The following is a 23,007-nucleotide window of genomic DNA, read 5'->3' on the forward strand; positions in this document are numbered from 1 at the left end:
GTACATATATATATATACACACACATATAGGAGTGTGTGTAGATTTGTATTACTTTTCGTCCTGTGTTTTGTTGAACATATTTGGTAAGTTAGCTGGTTCAACTCCTTGGTTTTAGTACAAAGACACTTGTGTATTGAATGGCCTCAGTAATTCTTGAAAACAGTATTAATGTTTGGTGTAGTTTTGAAGAGAGAATAATTTACTACAATAATCTCTCTCTCTTTTTTTTTGTGTGTATTGAAATATAAGAAACAGAAAGCAATCTCTAATGAGTCCCTCATTGCCAACAACATTGCCAAAAACCTTTTTATCTCTTTGCAGGGAGAAGTTATTGATTCAGGATAGTGGGTTTTCCAGTTAAATGTTAGTCAGGAATACATATATGATTGCCCAAAAGGGGATTTGTAGTTAGATTGACACTTTCTACCTTAAAAATTTAAACAAGCATATTTGTTAGGAACTGCTGAAGTCCTCCGTAAAACTAAACTAAATGTTTGATCACTAAGTACTAAATGCTTCCTACAACATCAGTAACTACTAATCTGGAAAGCTTTTGTAGCAATTCTGGTTTTCTTATGATGACTGAAAAATAAATTTGTAAGTGAAGCTGTGGGTTTTCGGGGTTTTGTTGCTTTTTTTTATACGTCTGTACACTGTGGACAGATGCTGACTCTCTGAGCATGCTAATGACTGACATAACAGTCCGTAAAAGAGTCAAAATGCTATGGCATTTATAAAAAGAAAGCTATAATGCGAAGAATGAACCTAAACCGTCATCACAGTGAAGGAAACTTTAGATTTTCAATGACTGTTACAGGGCTACAAAACATTCGTATTCCAAACTGTTTAAAGTCAGGACCCGGAAGATTGGAGGTCACTGTTCTCCATATAGTTAATGTAACCTTCTACTGATCTTGCCTTGGAATTTTATTGATTTTAAGGTAGTCCTTGCAATAATAATGAATTACTTTTGTTGCATAAATTTCTTTTCTAAAAAGCTGCTTTACGAAATAGTTGTGGGGTTTTTATGAGATGAAATAAAAAACCTAAGTAACAAGTTAGAGTAATTGTATTTTTAAAGAACAGTAACGACTAGTCTGAAAGGATCTAAGAAGCATGTAAGACAGATGCATCACTCTCTACTTCCATTTAAACCAAACATCACTTCTTTCTCCTTGTTGTTTTCATAAACACCAATTTTGAGGTGTTACAAGCATCCTCACAGATTGCTGGTGGTCCCTCACGTGATATTAAGCCTGAGTGCGAATAATTAAGTAATAATAATAATAATTCATAATAATAACTTCATAATAATTCAGTATATTTTAAAAAAAAACATAAGGCACAGTTTGGAGTTCTGTGTAGTATCAGCCTAAAACCAGTGCTTTTACTGAGTCAATCTAGTATGAAAGTAAAAACTTTCTTTTAAAGTCTATAAATTTGCTGAACTGTGCATCCATTGTGTCATAATTTTAAGCCAGATTATTACAAGTAAAAATTACCAGTGGTAAAATTTCCCTTCTTTAAGAAAAGTTAATCAGTGGAGAATGGAGTAAATTTATCTAGTAAAGGAAAATTGACTCCAATATGTAAACTTTTTTTTTTTTAGCTTGGTAACGGAGAGATTTTGCTTTATTGGAAAGTATATTGTGAAAAAATCAAAAGTCTAAGCAATGGCATTTATTATATTGTTTCCTATAACACTGGGACATTGTTTAAATTCAGCAGTTCTGTTTAGAGTTTGACTCATTATTTGTGCAGAAAAGTGAATTCAATCACTGAACTATAATGCTGCTATGGAAAGTAGAAAGCAATTTTCACATTCCAGCTGGAGAAGGGAAGACAGGTGGCTTTTTATTTTTAACCTTCAAAAAGGACTTGCTGGATGAGGATTTCTTTAAAAGAAAATCAGTCTTTATGCTTTGTTCTTGAAGCGCTCTATTGTAATTAGGTTTATTGTAGGAGTGATGTTTTGAGGTGATAGTTAAGGATGGAACTCTAAATTCACAGAGACAGAGAACCTATATTATGTAGAAGGTATTCCCTGACTATATAAAGCAAGTATAATATTTTATACTACTTTGAGTATGATGATTATTAGTCTTTTGAGTATGCTAATTGCACAGAAAATGGAGAGTGTGTTAACTTTTTCCCCCTTAAATAGGCAGCTGAAGCTGACTAGAGTATATAATCACAGCATCAAAGAGTAACCACAATTTTAATGCAAAATGTTTTTGTTATTTCACTCTTGATTCCTATGTTGGATTATATCAATGCACCATAGCATGTTATCCTCAAAGGACTGTAAATCCACAAACCATATGGGTTTTTTCTTCTTAATTGCTCATTTTGCTCATATCACTTTGCAGCTGACCTGTTAAGTTAACCTCTAGAATTCATACCCAAAGAAATACAACAATCCGTCTTTGGAGTACAGTAGTAAACACTTGCAGTTTTGTCCGCCACTGACTAGACTTTATTCACGTCTGCTTACCGCAGCACAGAATGTCAGAATACGTGCTATATGACGCTTGACCTTGTGCCTCTGGTGGGAGCGTGCAAAAGAATGATGCTTAGTAACTTCTGAGTGCAATAGATGAGAACTTATCGTTATTGAGTCTGTGTAAAAATCTCAGGGAGGAAGAAGAGTAGTGGTTTTATAGAAATACTATAGGTTTTATATCTGTAGGAAAAGTAGTTTTATTTTTCTTGGTAAGCCTTCACTGGATTTCTTCTTTCAACACTTCACTCACTCAAATCATTACAGAATTTAAACTTTCAAGTTTAAATTTATAGTAAAATTTGAGCATATTTGCTGGAAACAGCAGAATATTTCTTTTGAAAGCATAGGCAGCACACGTACGAGCATGTATTTTAATCCAGTCTAACATATCTGTCTTCGTGTTTGGGAAATCTGTTCACAGAGTTTACATATGACAATTGTCTTCTCTTGACTGCCTTCCTATAGTTTTTATATAAAGCAAATCTGTCAGTTGTAGTAAACTGATAGTATTCTCATTCAAAGCTGTATAGCAACAATTTCTGTGTCTGTATCTTTATAAAGTGCATGATGGAGACTTTATTGACTTTGGTTTAGCGTAGTGACACCTTTGTTCAGTTCCCAGATATGCAAACTCTGGTGTAGTGTCATTATCACTAACTGCCTCGTAGAATTGTAGCTAAGGGAAGTTGGGGGTTTTGATCTGTTTGGATTTTTTTCTTTTTTGTTTGAGGTTTTATTTTTGAGAGTTGAAAAGGTGTGTGTCACAGGCAAAACAAATTTGACTTGTGGAATTTAATTCATTGCCAGTTTACATAAACGTTTAATACCTGAAACAAACAAGTGACAGGACAAGAGGAAATGGCCTCAAGTTGCACCAGGGCAGGTTTAGGTTGGATATTAGGAAAAACTTCTTCACTGAAAGGGTTCTCAGGCATTGGAACAGGCTGCCCAGGGAGGTGGTTGAGTCCCCACCCCTGGAGGTATTTAAAAGACGTATAGATGTGGTGCTTGGGGACATGGTTTAGTGGTGGACTTGGCAATGCTAGGTTAACGGTTGGACTTGATGATCTTAAAGGTCTTTTCCAACCTAAACAATTCTATGATTCTATGATTCAGGTGTTGAGAAACAAAGAAGAGAAACATTTAAATGTTTAGGGAAAACACCTTTTCTCCACCTTTCCCAGGCTCAGCTTCCCTCTAGCCACCTCTCCTTCCCCCTTCCTAGTCTCCGCTCCCCTTGCTATTGTTGCAGGTTACACTGGGTCTCTTAGAGGGGCAAAGGGTGGCACAGGAGATTGGGGTTAGTACAGAGCAGTTTCTTTCTGCTGCTACTTGTTCCTTACTCTTCCCTGTGACCGCCTCCCTCCATACCTTCCATCTTAATGGTGTCCTCTGCTCCAATGTGGGTTCCTCCATGGGCCCCAGTCCTTTTGTGGGCATATCTGCTGTGGCGTGGGCTTACCCACAAGCCATAATCGCTTCGACCTTGAACTTTATTTACAGTCTTCTGGTAATTTCACCATTATAGAAGTTGAGAAAGCTCACACTGTCAAACAAGAAGCTTCTGGTCAGTTGTTTCAAATTGGAGTTTTATATAGTCAGTTTCTGTAGTTTGTTCGAATATCAGCAATAGAATTCATAAACAGGTTTATTCCTTGTTTGTTAATTTTGCTTCTTTACTGTTGATTTGATGCTTGCTGAATTATGATCATGTCTTTGTGTGTTACTTTGTTTAGAGAGTTTTATATCTTGAACAGTGTTCCTATTGTTGGTACCTCAAGAGAATGGATGTAAGTCTTCGTGCAAGTCTGTTTCTAAGAGTTACAACTACTTACTTTTTACAGTGTTGAGATTCTGTTGTTGGCTGTTACCAAAACGCAACATAAAAATTGGTAAAGAACTTTTAGTTTAAATGGGGGTCCACAATAGTGAGATTATAGCAGAAGTAAAGGGGTTCTGTACATAGAGTAACTGTTTCTGCTTCTAGACGGTATGTCTGCATTTTATATGCAGGTCTGCAGTATGAATAAACTGACTTTTACAATGAAAACGTACATTCTTAAAATAGGATTGTGAAAACAAAAACGTGAGTTAAAGCAGATGGCATTAGAAAATTGGAGAGGTGCCCAGGCATTTTGGGTAATTCAGATCTAGTGATTTATACTTTTTTAGTCAGAACGAATAATAGCAAAATCATTTCATTCATGATTCCAGTCTGAAAGCACTGTGCGCATTGCAAACAGTTCAGATACATCCACTCTTTTCAGACTACAGAAAAATGCTATGAGAAATAGTAAATCAGTGTTATACCAGTGTGGAAAAGTACAAAATTATTTGATTTAAATTTTTTTTCCACTCTTACTAATACTGGTTTTTTACTTCCTTATTCTGACGTTTAAGAATGGTATGCACAAACGGAAAAGCAACGGAGAGTTCACCATTGCAAGAGTTCAAACTTTAGAAATTTTGAATTGTAAATCATTGAGTACTGTTAATTTAATGCCTTAAAATTGTGCTTTTTGCTTGAGGATCTTGCTAATTCTTTCTAAAAGCCAAAATGTTGTGTACATAAATGTATCAAGGTTGTCATCAAGGTAAAAATAATAGGTTATGATGTCATTGCTCTACTGATGTGCTGAAAAAGTTGTAATTCAGCCGTGAACTGTAAGTTTTGGTAAATGCTAGCATAATAGGTATCCAAAACAAAAGCACTCTGTCTTCTTGACTAAAAGCAACTAGGACAAGATGTGTGGGTGTTTGAGGTTCTAAACATACAGCCAAGTTGATACTGGGTATTTGAAAAGTTCTCAGGCAGGTTAACCAGCTACCACGCTGTGAAAGAGCAAGTGTACTCTTGCTCCGTTTTACGTTTGTAAGATACCTGAGCACACATGCTGCTGTAAGCTCAAATGGAAAATAAAGGTTTCATTTATGTCATCTGCAAATACTGCTCTATTCTGAGCTGTTTTGCTCTGTCATATTTGTATCTCGTTTTGAGTTTACTTTTTAGATCATTAATAGAAGTGAAATTCTATTAATGAAGTTTAACTTCAAAAGGGCGCATTTCAGATTCTTGCTATACTTTCTAACTACCACTGTGTGACTGTAGTCTGCAGTATACATCTTGCATATTTTGTTGAAGTGGAAAAATTAGCAATTTATGCTTTAATTTGCGTTAAGAACTTGTAGAACTCATTACCTCTTCAGAAGATAGTGCAAAAATAAATCTTAGAAAAGGGTTGTACAAGATTATACATATGTTCCCCATTTTGTAGAGGAAGTAATTGAAACATGAAAAAGTAGCATCCCATTGCAGACAGAAGAAAAAGTTTTGTGTGTTCCTGGCTCACAGACTTGGACTTAATCACCCATTTCATTTTCAGTTATTTGAGCTAATTATTGGCAAGATGGGCCACACTTCAGTTGTTATGCTACTGTAACTAAATTGACTTTGGAAGAGTTACACAGGTCATAGCAGAAAAAAATTGGCCATATGGTTGTTCATCCCAAGTTTAATATCTGTGTATTAATAACTCCATAGTGCCTATTATTTATTCAAACACTTTTATATTTTACAGATTATTGCTCAGTTGTAACACTTGTGGACCCATCAAATGTGAAGTTAACGTGCACTCTTTTTAATGGAAATCTAGATTCCCTACCAAAAATTTACAAAGTTGGAGATATTGTTCGATTTCATAGAATAAAGGTATGTACTAGGATGTGGGGGGTTTATGTGCTTGCTTTGTTTTAGTGAGAGGACTGTAGGAATAATTTAATTCTTGACGTACCGAAATTAACATGTGGAGACATTGGATAAAGCAGCTGATTGTTACAACAGCTATGGTTATGGTGTGGACCAAAACTGGAAATAAACTATCAAATTTTTTAAACAACAGAGCACTAAGCTGATATCTCTCTTTAAAAAAATGTTAGAAGTGGTTATGGCAACTCCAGAACAGCATTATTTTTTCAAATATTTGTTGAACTAGTTGACAAAAATCACATGGTAATACTAGATGAACAGAATTTAACTGACGTGCACAATTTATTCCTCTTCGAACTAATAGAATTGAGGGATTACTTTAGCGCTTCTGTTGTGGAGCAGTTTAGATCAGCTGGAGAGTTACTCAAGTAAATATAATCTGTCTGGGATTGTTAGTGTGCAATATGCACTAGCTGCTTCTTTGGTGTTTTCCTGCCTTACCCTGTATTTATCTGTATCAAAGGCCATGAAGGAAACAGTGTTTATAGCTTTGGTACTGCTTCTGCTGGATGTTTTTCTTATGCCTGCTGCAACTGTATAGGGAAGAGGAATCACACTACACAGACTGAATGGAAGTCTTGTAATGCTGGACCATACTTAAAGAGGTGCAGAATAGTACCAGAGACATGATTTTACCATGTTACATATTAATTTGCAAGATAACTATACATAATCATATTTTTTTTTGCTTAAAATAATTATAGCAGAAATTAGTAAATGTCCTGAAAGAGGCCAGTTAAAAAACCAATTTGTATATTTGAACACTCTTGAGAGATCTAGGAAATCTAGGATTGTACAAAAGGATGATGAAAGGGATAAAGATCAGTAGTACTAAGCATGTATGTTTTGATATGCTGTAGCAGAACAAAGAAAAAAAACCCGTGACAATAAATGTAAAAACTGATAAGATTTATCCAGTAATTGAGATTTTTACCACTGAGATTATTAAGAAAGAACTTGTTAAGATTCAGAAACAGTCTTCAGTTATTCATGTATATTACAAATATTTACAGTTGAGAGAGAAATTAACTAACCTATTCTGGGTTAGTATAAATCTTCCTTAAGGTCATCTTTATGTATAATTAGAGTGGCATGAAACTATATTTAGATTTTGAATCTTGTGTTGCTAATCAGTACCTGAGATGTGTTGTTAGTCTTGGAAGTTCATTGATTTGACTTCAGATGGGAAAGTCTTATGCTAAATTTTAAATTCTCTCTGAATCCAGCAGGGTGAGTGTTACACAGATATACTCATCTCTGAAATTCAGTGGAGGTAGAAACATGTTTATTGCTTCTGAAATCAAAATACATATTTTATAATGTGTGTGTGAAAAAGGAGAAAGTAGAAGGAAGCCTGATTAAAATAAAAGAATTGAAAAGTTGCATGTCTGTGATTGGTTAATATTGGATTTTTTTGGGATGTGGGAAGTACACTTTAAAAAACTAAACAAGACCACCGTCAGGGAAGTTATGTATGCACCCTCTTTTATGCAAACGTAATAGTGTCTCAGCTCCACTATTTATCTTTAATATAAACTTATTAAGGAAACCTATTAATATAGCATATGTAAGGAATCATCATTCTCCAAGATGATGTTTCAGTATTTAAAGATAGGGTCTGTTAATTCCCTCCCCACATACACTTTTTTTTTTTTTTAATCACAGCTGAGCTGTTCTAAGTCGTTTCCAGCCCTAACTGACCTCCAGCTGCTCACAATCCATATCTCCTCAGATGTGTAAGCTGACAGCTTGTTTAATTACTTTCTAAGTTAGAGTGATCTAACTTAGCTTTGAGCAACCTGGTCTAGTGGAAGGAGTTTCTGCCCATGGCAAGGGGGTTGGAACCAGATGATCTTTAAGGTCCCTTCCAACCCAAAGCATTCTATGATCTAAGTCACTAAGTTGTCTTTTTCTGGATGGGAATGTTTTTACTACCCCAGGCTAACAGTTACTTTGGAAGTTTTCATATCTGATCTGAGCAGGTAAAAATTTGGCATAGAAGCTTGGTGCCAACTGCTGGGAGTGAACTGGGAGGGGGGTGAACTCTTCCTCTCTTTCACCTACAACCAGCATAGTATGTGTGACTGCTGTGCAACACAGTTTTCAATTAAAAAAAGAAATCAGCTCTAATTAGAGTTCTAATTACGCTGTCTGCAATTCCTCCTTCAGTCTCTTCTCGTTTTGTCTTCAGGCCTTATCACGTTCTCTTAGCTTGCTGAATGGAAAGCAACTGAGGGTAGCAGGGGCCACAGTCTGTCAGAGCTGTGCTTACCAATGAGGCCAGATATACATAGTCCTTACAGCATGTACTCACATTTTCCTGCCTCAGATATGCTTTTGAGAGACTTCCAAGAAGCTGACGTTGATAGCAAACACATTTTAAAAATGACTGCTCCCAGCTACACTCTCAGCTGCTAATGAATAACTTCTCCTCATAGTAACACAGGTGTTGGCAAGGTCTGATGGTTCACAGCTAATAAGAACTTAAGAGAGGATTCTGTTGGGATTACTCTGGGTAGAGAATAATTTTATTTCCTCAGTATTTGTTGCAGAGAATGAAAATTTTAAGTGTCTTAGTAACTGAACTGGAAGATTACCCAGTTTTAATTACATTTCTGTTAATATTTCTTGAAGTGCATTTTTATGACTTCTTATGGTGATTTCTCATGAATTATAGTACTTCGTGATTTGCAGAATTGAATTTGGGCCTTCTCTGCAAAGATGACAGTGGGGGAGTTGCCCCACCCCTCAATATAAAAGCTAGGCCTGTGATCTAATAGTCTAGTCTCCCTCTATCTTCACAGAAAAGGAGTTCTCTCAAGTGGAGTTTTCTTGGAACTTTTTTTTATGGTTCACTGTGGGTGCTCTTAATATCTTAGACTTAATGCCTAATGTTTAAGCTGTTGAAGAGAGGGAAGAGGCAACCTGCTGGTACTGACTAAATCTGCAATATTTTATCCTCACTTGACTTGGGAGTTTTGGCTTGTATTCTGCCTTTCTTGTATTAACAATTCTATCATCAAGGCAGGGTTTGAGTAATTTCCTCATTGGCTTTTCTCTAGTATTCCTTATTACCTCCAAGGGATTCACAAACAAGAATTTATTTCCTCACTCCCAGTGAAGCGAATTGTTATTTGATTTCCATTTTAATGTTTGAGAATTGGAGAAAAGTGAAGCACATTCTTATTTAGGTGTTCATCTTGTTCAGTGTACTCTAGTCGTCTGATACAGTAACTGTCTAGGATGTGTTTTGGTGGGTCTTTTTCCCAAATATACAACATTATAGAGCTGTGTGACTCATGGAGCACTTGGAGAATGAAGACCAAAGGAGTGACCTCTTATTATAAACTTTACTTATATGACTTCCTCAGCATAATGCAATTCCTGTAGCAATTACAAAGTCTTAATTCTCTAGCTTTTTGTTGTAGTAATCTTGATACTATTCTCCTCTCTTACTTTCGTGCCTTAACTTCTTACGTACATAGGCTCCAGTTGCTGTGACAAATGAAGTAGGAGTCTTAAAGATGACAGCTTCTTTGTTACACAGCACTAATTCATCACCACTGCACTTCTCAAGTTATGCACTGCATAGGAAAATGTCCCGTAGAAAAATAGGGTAATGGAATGGGGTATCATGATATAAATGCACCATGAGCTGAACTGTGTTTGCACATACAACAAACTGTGTCATCTACTAACTTTGGAATAATTATGGTTTATAATTCTAGTGGTTTAGCTTTGCAGTTAGATGTGGCATCCTAGATCTTTAGAATAACAAAATGGAGCAAAACAGCAAGAAAAAACAAATTCCTTGCATACCATCAATTGCATATCCATTTGGTTCAAACTCTTTAGATTTACAATATACACACATTGATTTTTTGAGCAAAAGTACTTTATAGCCATGATATAGATAGTTATTCCCTCCGTAGGTCAGTCAGTTGACAAGTATAAGATGTATGTTTTGCTAGTGAGTTTCTAAGCTGTCTGTCCACAGAGGAGCGGGAATCTGAATATCAAGTATATGAAGTGTGGCTTCATAAAAACATAGACGGATTGATCACACTCCCTTTTTTGTTATCCTTACTAGTTCTGTCATGTCTGTCTTCTTGTGTATCACTCTCCTTAACCTAGTAATACTTAACATAGCATTTGTTGCACTAGGTTACCTACTCTGATCTTTAAACCAGTGTGCCATTATTTCTAGGAGCAGTCTTACTTCTGCACTTTGCTAGTGGTTTCCATGTCTGTGTGTATTCCCTCCTTTAGTTTAATCCAGTTTGTCCCATGAAAGTGGATTCCTGCTCTTTCTCTCTACTTGATACAATATGGAAGGCACTGAGAGAGAGACATGGGAGAAGTATCTGCTCACTTCTTATTCCTAGGCAGCTCTAGACATAGCTGTCAGGTTGATAAGGATGAGAGGGGAAAGTCTGGAGCTTAGATATAGAACATACTGAGTGAACATTAAACTTTGGCAGAATTTAGCTGCTGGACTCTCAGTGTCCTCTGAGTAAATGTGGTCCAAATATATAAACTTGGCCAAAGTTAGGTTTGAGACTTGCTAAAAAGGATATCAAAGAACATGTTGTCTGCAGCACTGCAACCCTGTTTTCAAATTCTTGCTCTGAAAAGTGGAAGCAATTAAAATTTTTTTAGTAAACAATTATAAGATTTTTTTAACACAGAGAAACGAACATTTTTCTCAGAAATATTAGTATTACTATTGCTTTTGGCTTCCCTTCAAAAATTGTGTAAGGCATGCAGCTCACTTTGAAGTTTTGATGGAATTTAAATTAATAACAAGTATTTGTCCTATAGTAAATAATGTCAGGAAATACTGACTGTAGGTTTCTCCATAATTTGAAGTCTTAGAACTTTGCACATATGTTTTCTGAAATTTTCAACTGTGTACTTTTGGTCAAGTTACCTGATCATGTCTTAAATATGTAGGAAATACTCCAAAACAGTCATTTTTTACTATACTGGAATTTTCTCAAATACGCTATGCCACTTTCTCTGAGGAATATTGCTAAAGCAGTATCGCAATGCCTGCTGTTTTTTTAATTATTATCAAAACAGAAATTATTTCAGCTAGTTTAATTATGTGTACTTTTTGCATACAATTTCTTTTCGACAAAATAGTTATAATATGTTCAGGTGAACTGGTAAATGAAATGTATAATGTATTGTTAATTTTCTTCTTTAATTTGTATTTCCATTGCTGCAGATGTTTCTGATAAGATTATTTTGCAGACAGCAATTCTCAGGAATAGTAGAGGATAAGCTATAATTCATGTTCTTAATATCTAGGTATATTTTTCATGTCTTCATAAAAATTCATTTTACTTCATATGACTAGCCTTGTTAACTTTCTTTTGGAAGGTGCTTGCAGATAGCTTTTGTAGTTCAGTTTTCTTGTTATATTTAAACATGTTCAAAGTCATTTAATTTATATAAGGACAGAGATTATTTACTAAGTTACTTCAAATTTCTTCTCTGTTTCATTATACCTCTCTGTTCATACAGCTGGAGGTACACATACACTAGGATTACATTATTAAAATACAAGAAAATATAATCAGCATACCATATTATCCAGACTTATTTAGCCTGTAGTTTACATAATGTGAGAAAATACTTACAACATATAAGGAAATATACCAAATGCATTCGGGTGGTTTTTTTTGACGGGGAACTTTTTTCATATAAACAGCATCAATGACAATCATCAAACTTTTACAAAGAAATTAATCTCTGGATCTGATGTGCTGTTAAGGCTCAGATTCAGTTGTCTAGCATATTTTTGAGCAGTAAGTTACTAAATTAGTAACAATTTTAACAAATCGTAGGTTTTTTTGGTATTGGAGCATATGTCAGCTTGCATGTTCTGTTATAGTATGTGTATATCATTCAAACGCTTGATCTGCAACTTTGTTTTATGTTGGAAGTATGTCTTCAGTGTTTGTGATTGGTTTTTTGGTTGGTTTTTTTTTAGCCTTCCATCCCATCATGCACTGCATGACACTCAGAATGAAAAGCAAGCATTTCCTGTTTCCAGATTAGTTGTAAAAATGTAGGTTTCCAGATTGTAAGACTGAAGTCATTCTCATGTTGCCAAGTCTGGAGACAGCTAGTGAGAAACATCTCCAAAGGTCCTACTCTAACTTTTAGCCTCTTCTTACCCCTCTGCAATTCCTAATAAAGCTCAAGACTTTCAGCAGCAGTGGAACAGGGACAAATTAAGGGGATTAGTTATTAATATCCTTCCAGGTGATGCTGGACATACGGTGTATTGTATTCAGTGGCTACGGTGTGCGAGATGGACAAATCATAAAAATCCAGGACTTTGATTTTTCTCTAAGTCCATAGCACTTAGGATCAACTTCCATTTAACAGAAAGGCCATTTCAGAATGAAATTGTTGAGGCCATTCATACCCTAAAAGACTTCAGGACAATTCTTTTGGGATTGTTTTTTCAGCTAGTTTGGGGTATATAAACATATATAACATATATATGTTTATATATATATAAACATATATGTATGTAAACATATATAAACATCTTAACAAGGCATCTTCTCAACCTGCTTCTGCTTTGTTTCTTATTTAAAATGTCAGAACCTGACCTCGGTGCCGGGGAAGGTCATGGAGCACATAATCTTGAGTGCCATTATGCAGCAAGTGCGGGACAACCGAGGGATCAGGGCCAGCCAGCATGGGTTTATGAAAGGGAGGTCCTGCTTCACTAACCTGGTCTCCTTCTATGACAAGGTGACCCGCTTAGTGGATGAGGGGAAGGCTGTGGGTGTTGTCTACTAGGACTTTAGTAAGGCCTTTGACACAGTGTCCCACAGCATTCTCCTGGAGAAGCTGGCTGCTCACGGCTTGGATGGGTGCACTCTGCGCTGGGTTAAAAACTGGCTGGACGGCCGAGCCCAGGGAGTGGTGGTGAATGGAGCCAAATCCAGTTGGCAGCCGGTCACGAGTGGTGTTCCCCAGGGCTCAGTACTGGGGCCAGTCCTGTTCAATATCTTCATTGATGATCTGGATGAGGGGATCGAGTGCACCCTCAGTAAGTTTGCAGATGACACCAAGTTGGGTGGAAGTGTCGATCTGCTGGAGGGCAGGAAGGCCCTACAGAGGGACCTGGACAGGCTGGATCGATGGGCCGGGGCCGACTGCATGAGATTCAACAAGGCTAAGTGCAGGGTCCTGCACTTGGGTCACAACAACCCCATGCAATGCTACAGGCTGGGGGAGGAGTGGCTGGAGAGCTGCCCAGCGGAAAAGGACCTGGGGGTGTTGGTTGACAGCCGCCTGAACATGAGCCAGCAGTGTGCCCAGGTGACCAAGAGGGCCAATGGCATCCTGGTCTGTATCAAGAATAGTGTGGCCAGCAGGACCAGGGAGGTGATAGTGCCCCTGTACTCGGCACTGGTGAGGCTGCACCCCCGAGTACTGGGTTCAGTTTTGGGCCCCTCACTCCAAGAAGGACATTGAGGTGCTGGAGCGTGTCCAGAGGAGGGCAACGAAGCTGGTGAAGGGTCTGGAGCACAAGTCTTATGAGGAGTGGCTGAGGGAACTGGGATTGTTTAGTCTGGAGAAGAGGAGGCTGAGGGGAGACCTTCTTGCTCTCTACAACTACCTGAAAGGAGGTTGTGGTGAGGTGGGGGTTGGCCTCTTCTCCCTAGTAACGAGTGATAGAACAAGAGGAAACAGCCTCAAGCTGCGCCAGGGGAGGTTTAGATGAGACATGAGGAAAATCTTCTTCACTGAGAGGGTGGTCAAGCATTGGAACAGGCTGCCCAGGGAAGTGGTTGAGTCTCCATCCCTGGAGGTATTTAAAGAACGGGTAGGTATGGTGCTCGAGGACATGGTTTAGTGATGGACCTGGCAGTGTTAGGTTAACGGTTGGACTCGATGATCTTAAGGGTCTTTTCCAACCTTGATGATTCTATGATTCTATTATTCTAACCGCTGATAAAGTAATACCATTTAACAGGAGAAAGCAACCTTTGTTTATAACCCATCACTGCGCAAATGGTAAGCAATACTTATGGGGTATTTCCAAGTTTCAAAGGCTTTGTTGTTCAGTTCAGTCAGGTCTGAAACCCGTGCTATCTTGGGACAGTGGCTCTTAGATGCCATTCAGTTCTGTGTTGGCTACCTGTCCAGCCAAAAATAGAAAACAAAGAACCCAAGGAAATAAGCTAAATATTGTCTAAGTGACCTATTTTTTGTCTTGACACAATGGAAAACCTATGTTTTATTTGTTTATGTTTTTCCATCAAGTATCTGCTCCAGCTATTCTAGACCATTTTTCAAGTTAAAGTGCAGTGATCTGTCTCTAAAACTTTGTGTAAGGTGGTGAGTGAATGGGAAGAATTGAAGGGCATCCCTTGTTGACTTGGAACTCCCATCCCATAGCATAAGGTAAATTTTTTTTATCCACCTACTAGAAAGAAATCCTTTTTCATAGCCATCATTTGTAAGAACAAATTAGAAGAGTGTGTGGCACCTAGTATATTGTGTTCTTTTATTTGCACTATCCCAAGCTCCTGTATAGGTTTTGGGATGGAGTTTCACTTGAAATATAATCCATGTGTAGGGTTTTTTTGTCACTGCTTATTTGCATAAGATATCTTGCTTCTGTGTCAACTGAATCCTGTTTGTGTCACACAGAATGGCATGTGCTTGTATACATGTGTTTAACTGAGGGGAATACATTGCTCACCACAGTAACTATCATTCTTGCAGATATATTGCCTGTAGACAATTTTGCACTCTGTCTTTCCTTTTTACTAGCATCTCATATATACTCCATTTCTGCAGTTAAGAGAAGACTACGTAGCAGCATGTGAACCTTGATCTTCTATTGTTTTGTTGTCAACCATGAATCACAGGGATCATAAGTTTTTTACTTCTGCTTAGGTAAAAGATACCTTACAATGAGGTCTTCAGCTGAATGTACACTCAAATTGGAACAGGAGTTTGGACAGTGCGTTTCAGACAATGCAATAATTTAAGTAAAAAAACCAAACAAACCACAACAAAACTTTATGTCTTGAAATAATTTTGTATGTATAAATAATAATCAAGTTTTAAGCTTAATGTACTCATGTTTCAAAATATTATCTTGATTTCCTGATCCTTCCACAAATCAATAGTGGAATTCATTTTAGGAAATCTTCCTTCTCAGTGTAAGAATATGTACATTAGCTTAGTATATGTTGTTTTACAGGGCATATTTTTTATATTCTAAGATGATCTGTGACTACAGTAGTTTCATAATAGTCCTTTGCTTCTGCAATTTAACGATCAGTTTTGATGGAAAACTACCATGGAGATGCTATTATTCCAGCTTTATACACTGCTTACTATCACGCTTTTCTCTTCCATTGAGTGAGGTGAATAACACCAGCTTCAGAAAAAAAAAAAAATTCAGGTGGTTTATGTTGCTGGAAATCTATTTATAAATATTTCAAGATTAGCTTCTTTTCAATGAGCATATTCAGGATAGAGTTGTAATAAACTAGAGTTCATGCAGTTTGTTGAGGTGACATTTCACCTTTTGTTCTTTAGTTTATAAAAATTATGCCAAAGACTCCCAGAATATGTATTGGAGTTTACTTACCTCCTTAGAACAAGCTAAATACATTGTATCTGCTCTGTTTTTGTCCCAGAATATATTTTTGTTTAGCAACCATTATTTATTGAATTTATTTAAAATTCTCAGGGAATTTTTAAAGTGATAGCCATCTGCCTACCTTCCCTGTTCTCCCCTCCTCCCCTTATTTTTTAAAAAATCCCCAAGGCCTCTAGAAATAACATAAAATCTACTGAGGGGGAATTGTCATCGTATACAAAAGTCACAGATTAACTCTTTTCCCTAAGGTTAATTCAATTTCAAAATCATTTGTGTGTGGAAAATATAAGTAGTTTAGTGTATCACTGCTTAACTTGATCTGAGATCTACTTAGAGTGCCATAACGAAACAACATTTGCCCATGGATTTTGTTCATTTTACACTCCAGTGATTCCTCATCACTTTAGCAATGATTTGTTTTTATAGGACAAGCCCAGAGAATTTCTGTTGACCGTCATCTGTTCTGTGGGTCTGGCATAAGTAATTTTCCAGCTATGAAATATTTTGTTCTGTAACCCATTCTACATTTACTTTTCCTGTTTGTTCTGTTGTTCACTAAATAATGTTGTTGAACGCTTTTACCTCTGAGACCATTCAGTGGCTTCTCCACATACCTATGCCTAAAGGACATTTGGTTTTGCTTCAAGATCACTGGTAATTTTCTCACCATGACACTTCAGGTTTACCTTATTAAATATTTTATTTCTTTCGTTATTTTATAACTGCCTTTCCCTACATTAAGGCTGATTTCAAATCCACTAAATGAGGGTACTAGGAGATGTCAGAAATACAGGATGTTCAAGCACAGCCTCATGAATGCTCAAAACATGACATAAAGCATTTGGGAAATGGGGAAAATAGTCTGTGGTCAAATATTAGTGGAAGCCCAGGGAGACAAAGTAGTTTCTTGAACTGGTTTCCTGAAAGGTTTAGAGCCCTCATAAATAGGCTAGAGGTCTAGGACAGAATTTTTAGTAAGAAAGAAGTAAAGATATTTTGATCACGATTTAAAAGAATTAGTGAAAAAATAAATAAGTAGGTAAATTGGAAATTAAAACACTGTGAGAATCATTTGACATGTCAGACAAGATACTTAAAAATATGCTTGAAGTACCTTTTGATAGCGCATGAATGAGGAAAAATGATGAAAGAGAGTTTTCCTCTCTTCTGGAAGCTATGGAATATAATGACAGTGGAAGCAACTAAAGTAAATCTGTGTATTTATATTAGATAACGTCTTAGTGTTATAGTGGAACATTTTTTTCCAGATCATGGGTAATGGGCATGAATTGATTATGAAACTATGTATTTTCCTGATTTGTCCATTGGCTTTTCTTGTATTTTCAATATTTAAACCTAAAGGTTAAAAGACTAAAGCTTTCCAGTGTTACAATGAAGAAAAACTACATCATGAATGGATGTGTTCCATTGGTCAGATCTGGAGAATGCTTAAGTAAATGAAAGTTTATCCTAGAGATGATCCTTAATGCATTTATGCATTATGTCAAAGTAGCAGGGATTAAAGGAGTTCCTGTCACCAAGATTGAACTGCATTGTTTGTGAATTGCCAAGGAATACTTGATTTGTGTGCTTTTTAAATTTCAGTGAGTTTATAAAATATAGGCCTAAATCATTGGCAATGTTTTGGTAAAAAATGTTGCTGTTTAGAACTTCTGTCACATTCTCCAGATTCTGCACTTTTGAATCAGTAGGATTTTGAACCATTTGAAAATTGAGCACTGGGAATCCTGAACTAGATCGTCTCACAAGTGCTATATTCTGAAGTCTTGTTGCTTTTTTGGTAAGCAAGTTTTAATTAAAAAAGGATGGATCAAAACAGCTGGTTTGAGATTTCTGGATAATGAGTCACACAGTGCTTTGATATAGATAGATAAATAGATAGATAGATAAAGTGCAGGGAACAAGAAGACTAGACTAGATCCTTGAAGGAATGCTTCAGACTTTGAACACTGTGTTTTGTATGGTAGCAGATACATAGCTAAATCAGCAGGATACAGGGAACCTGCCACGTGTAGGGCAGTAGACATAAGAGTAATTGTGAAAGCTGTATTCATAATTCAAGGGATGAAAGCTGGTCACTGTTTGCTTTATAGAAAAAAAAAAAAATAGCTCCTAGAACTGATATGTTCATTTTCAGTTCCATAATATCAGGAAACGGGGCTATTGTGAGAGGCAGAAAACAAGAATCCGTAATAACTTTGCTCTGCCAGCACTCTGCTGTGTGACCCCTAAAATTTCATTTCTCTTGCACCTCAGTTTTCCCACTTGTAAAAGCAATCCTGATGTGTTCCCCACACAAACATTTTGAGATTTGTGAATAAAATACTTTGCACTGATGCTGTATATGTACAGGTAGGTATTAGTCTGCCTCTTTAAAAAATTTTTTGTGTTAGATTATATTTTCTGCTTATTCACTTTGTTTTCTTGTTAATGTTAATTTCCTTTTTTTGTTTTGTTTTTGTTTTGACTCCGTTCTCCTAATAGCACCAAGAACAAAAAATGATCAATGGCCCTTTCTTCATGCACATGATAAAACAGAACCGTATGTATATTTCGATGCAGTGCAACCGTTTATTTATTTTTCTTCATATTTTGTTATAGATCAGGGAATACAATGGACAGATGCAGGGAATTACCAGTGTGGGATTTGCATCCTTGACATTTGATGGAACTGTAGGAGCACCAATAGTTCCTCGAACTTCTAGCAAAGTGTACACTTTCATGGATGAAGAACAAAAGACAATAGAAGAATTACGTGTTTGGGCAGCCAGTAATCTTTCCATCTCTGGACCAGCAGCAAAATTGTCTGGTGTTCAGCCAATGCTGTTCTTTGATCTCACTTGCCAGCTGGTAGGAAAAGCAAAAGTGGATGGATCTTCTTTTCTTCTAAAGGTAGATTTATTTTTTGTAGATTTATTTATTAAGACACTATGGTTCGGTTTTTGATAAAACAGACATATTCATTGATTTAAATAATGTTATGTAGATAAATATTTCGAGGTTAAGCAAATTTATGATCCTTGACCATTTTATTTCTATGGAAACAAAACAGAAATCCCAGTTGTCTTTGAAGTTGTTCATCAGATTTATTTCTTTAGAGAGGTTTTGTAAGATGGCATTGGTATGGATCATCGTTTCACAAACATTTGTAGATAAATATTGCAAGCTTTCTTAAAGTTGAAAAATATTGTTAGTTCTAAATTTTAACCTTGTTTTTTAGTTAGCAGCAATTATTTCTCATTTTTCTAGATCTGCTGGATATAATTAATGCAGTAAGTAGCACTATCTAGAAAATGAATGAATGTATTGTGTTGTCTATCTTGATGGATTTTAGGTAGCTTCTTTTAGTTACACTTAAGTGCTTTGGGGATCAGTGCTCACTGAAAGTACAAAATGCAAAGTGCTGTACAACAGGAGAGTGCTTTCCAAGGGTGATCCTTAACATCAGCTAAATAAAAAAGGAGGTCTGCATTAATTTTCCTGGTTTTAGCTCCAGATGTATCAGTCTGGTATTATTCTGAAACTCCTCTGTATTTCTTTTTCTTTCTTTTATAAGTTTATTGTTAAAATGTGAGTGATAAACAGCCTATTATTTTCCATTTTATGACTTCATAAAATTATTTATTGGTTCTACTGTATTAAGCTGTATTGTTACAACATTTTTAGAAACAGCACACTGCATTATTCCTTCATTAAAGCAGAAAAGATTTTTCTCGTGCAGAACAATGCGTGCACTACACAGAAAAAAACCTTAAGTGTCATCCTATAATATGCTTTGCAGCTGTTAGAAATATTTGTTTAATTATCCCTTGTGAAACAGATGTCAAATGAGACCTAGTAAAATTTCAGAACTTTGTGGACTGTAATTAAGTTGTTCATTAATAAGTATATGTTCAGCATTGAAGGACCCTTTGCAAGGACAGAGACAAGTGCTTTCTTAAATTATTAATATTTCTTTACACTCTTTTCTATGTTGTAAGATCTGAAGTTGATTTTGTCAGTTTTGTATAGTAAATATAATGACTTAGGATAGGCTTAGGAGGATAAAAGTTTGAAATCAAATAATGATATATCAATTTTTCTGATGCGGAATTCCTTTGACAGTATATTTCTTTTAGTAGTATAAAATATTAAATACTTAAATCTGTATTAAAATACATCAGACAAGCTTAAAAATGGTAGATTAACATCGGTATGCTGTTGCTAATTTCCTCCATTTTTCAAGCCTGGCAAAATCCCTTTCTCATATCAAATGTTGGTCATGATAGAAGAGAAGCCTTTTTAAAAAATTGTAGGCAGGTTTCTGATTATTTTGTTGATTCGCTAAACAACAACAACAAAAAAAAAACCCAAAAACAAATTCAATACCAGCTCAAATGGAGTGATCATTAAATATTATTGTTATATTATTGTGGTTATATGTTTATAGTAATGATTTAAATTTATTATGTCTTTCCAAGCATATCAGTTATATTAATGGTTGATTGTACTATAAAATATAATTATTATTTTAAGCATTGAGCTCATGTAACTAGTGGGGATTGCTTCAAAGACAGCTCAAAAGAATTTTAGTGATTTTGTGCATCACCCATAACATAGCTCTTAGTATTACACTTGATAAATTAATTGGGATATGCACAGCACCTCAGGCTGACACGGCATAAAGATGGTATCGCTAACTTGTTAGTGCTTACCTTTTTCTGAGGATTTTGTTGTTCAAACTGATGGAGACTAAAAAACTCACACTAGAAATTATTCTGTCATTTATGCCTTTTATAAGAGTTTTACTATTATTCTTTTCTTTCCTTCGGTCTGTCAGTTAAATTGTCTACGTTAAGCTATGTCATACAATTAGCATCCTCTGCTGAAGAGAGAAACAGGTTTCATTGTGTCTCCTCCCATTTCAGTGTTTTGCCGACCATGGTGATCAAAGGTTGTCGCTAACTATTCCTTAGCTCCAGTCTGTTGATGACTAGTAATAGAACCATTTGCTGTTTCTTATCCAGAATTAATTTAATCAGTGTTGGTTTTTAGACCAGCGTTGGTTTTTGAAACCAGGGCTTCTGCGTTTTCATCCATAATTTGAGTAAAGTGAAGATGGCAAAGTTGGATAATTCAAGCAATGGGCAACCTCTCTTTCAAAGGTGGTTTTAAGTATTTCATGGTACAGGATCAGAAGATAATAGGCTTTTTTTTTTTTTTTTTAAATCTGTGGCAGCATGTACCACCTCATTATCCGGGTCCTTCAGAGTACACTCTTATTTGGGAACATTAATTTGATGTTATGGATCATTTTCACTGTGAACAGTTTTCCCTTTTATCTCTTGATTTGGGATGAGTATTTCAACCATGAGTTATTCTCAGAGTATTTACACATGGCTTTGCTGATTCTTAGATCTTTTCCTGTGGGTCCTTTGATCCACAGCAGTTAAGCATAAGGGGTAGAAACCCTTTAAAAATTAAGCTTTGGTGTCCTATTTTCTCCCCCTCTGCAGTGCCTAACTCCTGGGAAAAAATGCCTTGGTATCACAGACTGTTTGAAAGTTAGCTTCTGTTGAACCTACATGCATGAAATCATGTGAAATGCAGCATTTCAGTCTTGTAGTCTAAATGCCTCTAGATTTTTCTTTTTGTATGTCAGTATTTCAGACCATTATTTCTGTTGTCTTTGAGAAGAGTGTATCTTCAGGAATTCAGGAAACCATAGTTTACAGAATATATCATAAGCAGCTATCACTGAAATTTTAATGTTTGGTTTAAGTAGGAAGATTTTGGTTCCAAAGTGCTAAGTCTCTTGGTAATGTTACTTTTTCACAACAACTTTGATAGCTCAAAAATAACTCTATTACTATTTCAATACTTAAGTGTATCAAGAACTTAGTTTTAGGCAAACAATTTTTAGAATTGTTGTTATTAAGTATATGTTAAATACTGATTTTTTTCTAATATGTACTGGATAAGTAGCAGTGCATACTGATGTAGGAGATCATCAGTAATTAAGGGAGTATATGCTGTGTACTCAATCTTCATATACTGTAGCTGGAGTGGTTAAAAAACCCTATAGCAGTATTAAAATATTAAATATAGACAGTTCTGCATGTGGTGAATTCTAATAGCTGTAACTGCTGGAAAAGCAGTTGAGGTTTTGCTAGCGCTGATTTTTTTTTTTTTTTTAAATTAACAAATCCCAGTTCTGAACACTTGATCATATTCTCTATTTTATACTCTGTAAGGAATAATAATTTAAAAAAAAAAAAACATAATATCTAATTAAAGTAATTAAAGGACTTGGAGAGTCCAATTAAGATTTCTTATTGTCATAAATTTTTAATCAAACAACAAATTTGTTTTAAAAAAATGAAAGTTATTTAAAATCTCAATATAAAGTATTCTGAACATATTGAAATAGTTCATTTGCATTGCAGGTATGGGATGGCACAAAATGTCCCTACCCAACATGGAAGGTGCCTGTGGAAGCAAGAGACCTGGAGGGAGAAAAAGTTCTTCTTCATCAGCTGCGAAATCTAACGGTGGACGTTCTAGTCTATGATAACCATGTACAACTGGCAAAATCACTTAAGGTAATGCGCAGTTTGATATTTCTAACTCTTGCTTTGTGGCCTATTTTCTGCTTAGAATTCCCTTCAGAGAATGTATCATTTCAGTTCTGCTGTTAATGAGTTTCAAATGTTCCTTTCTATTTTTCACTGTATTTCCCATACCTTTTATTTGAATGCAGAACTCCTTCAACGTGTGTAAAACAGCCTCATTACCCGAAAATTGCCATGAAAAAATTCTTCCAATTAAGCAGTTCTTTTCAGACAGTGTAATATCATATATAATCCTGTGAAAATAATGCACTCAGAAAATATATTCTATCCCTTAGAATTATTTTTAAAATGATATAAAGTGGGGTTAAACTTGTAGTCCCATTATAGGCCTGTAATTCTAAAGTCAATAAAAGATTTTCTGTTCTATAAACTTCTGCAATTTGCAGTGCAATCTTCATTTAGTGGGTCAGTAATGTTGATTATGCTTAGACAGAGAAAGCAAAAACATAATTAAAC

General features: G+C 35.8%; 1 protein-coding gene across 9 annotated transcripts in view; it reads left to right on the plus strand.

The window, feature by feature from the left end:
• POT1 (protection of telomeres 1) overlaps positions 1-23,007 on the plus strand; it is an 81,129-nt gene that overhangs the window by 29,354 nt on the left and 28,768 nt on the right. For 7 of the 9 annotated variants that reach the window (XM_087766806.1, XM_087766807.1, XM_087766808.1 and 4 more), the window contains 3 exons: positions 6,083-6,213; positions 18,542-18,832; positions 22,366-22,521. In XM_087766806.1, coding sequence (XP_087622932.1) covers positions 6,083-6,213; positions 18,542-18,832; positions 22,366-22,521 — 578 coding nt within the window. The remainder of the gene's footprint in view (positions 1-6,082; positions 6,214-18,541; positions 18,833-22,365; positions 22,522-23,007) is intronic. The other 2 variants (XM_087766811.1, XM_087766812.1) reach the window with 1 other exon arrangement.

This window comes from Nipponia nippon, unplaced genomic scaffold, assembly GCF_047370975.1.
Source record: "Nipponia nippon isolate SJK-2023a ecotype South Korea unplaced genomic scaffold, ASM4737097v1 scaffold_3, whole genome shotgun sequence".
NCBI lineage: Eukaryota > Metazoa > Chordata > Aves > Pelecaniformes > Threskiornithidae > Nipponia > Nipponia nippon.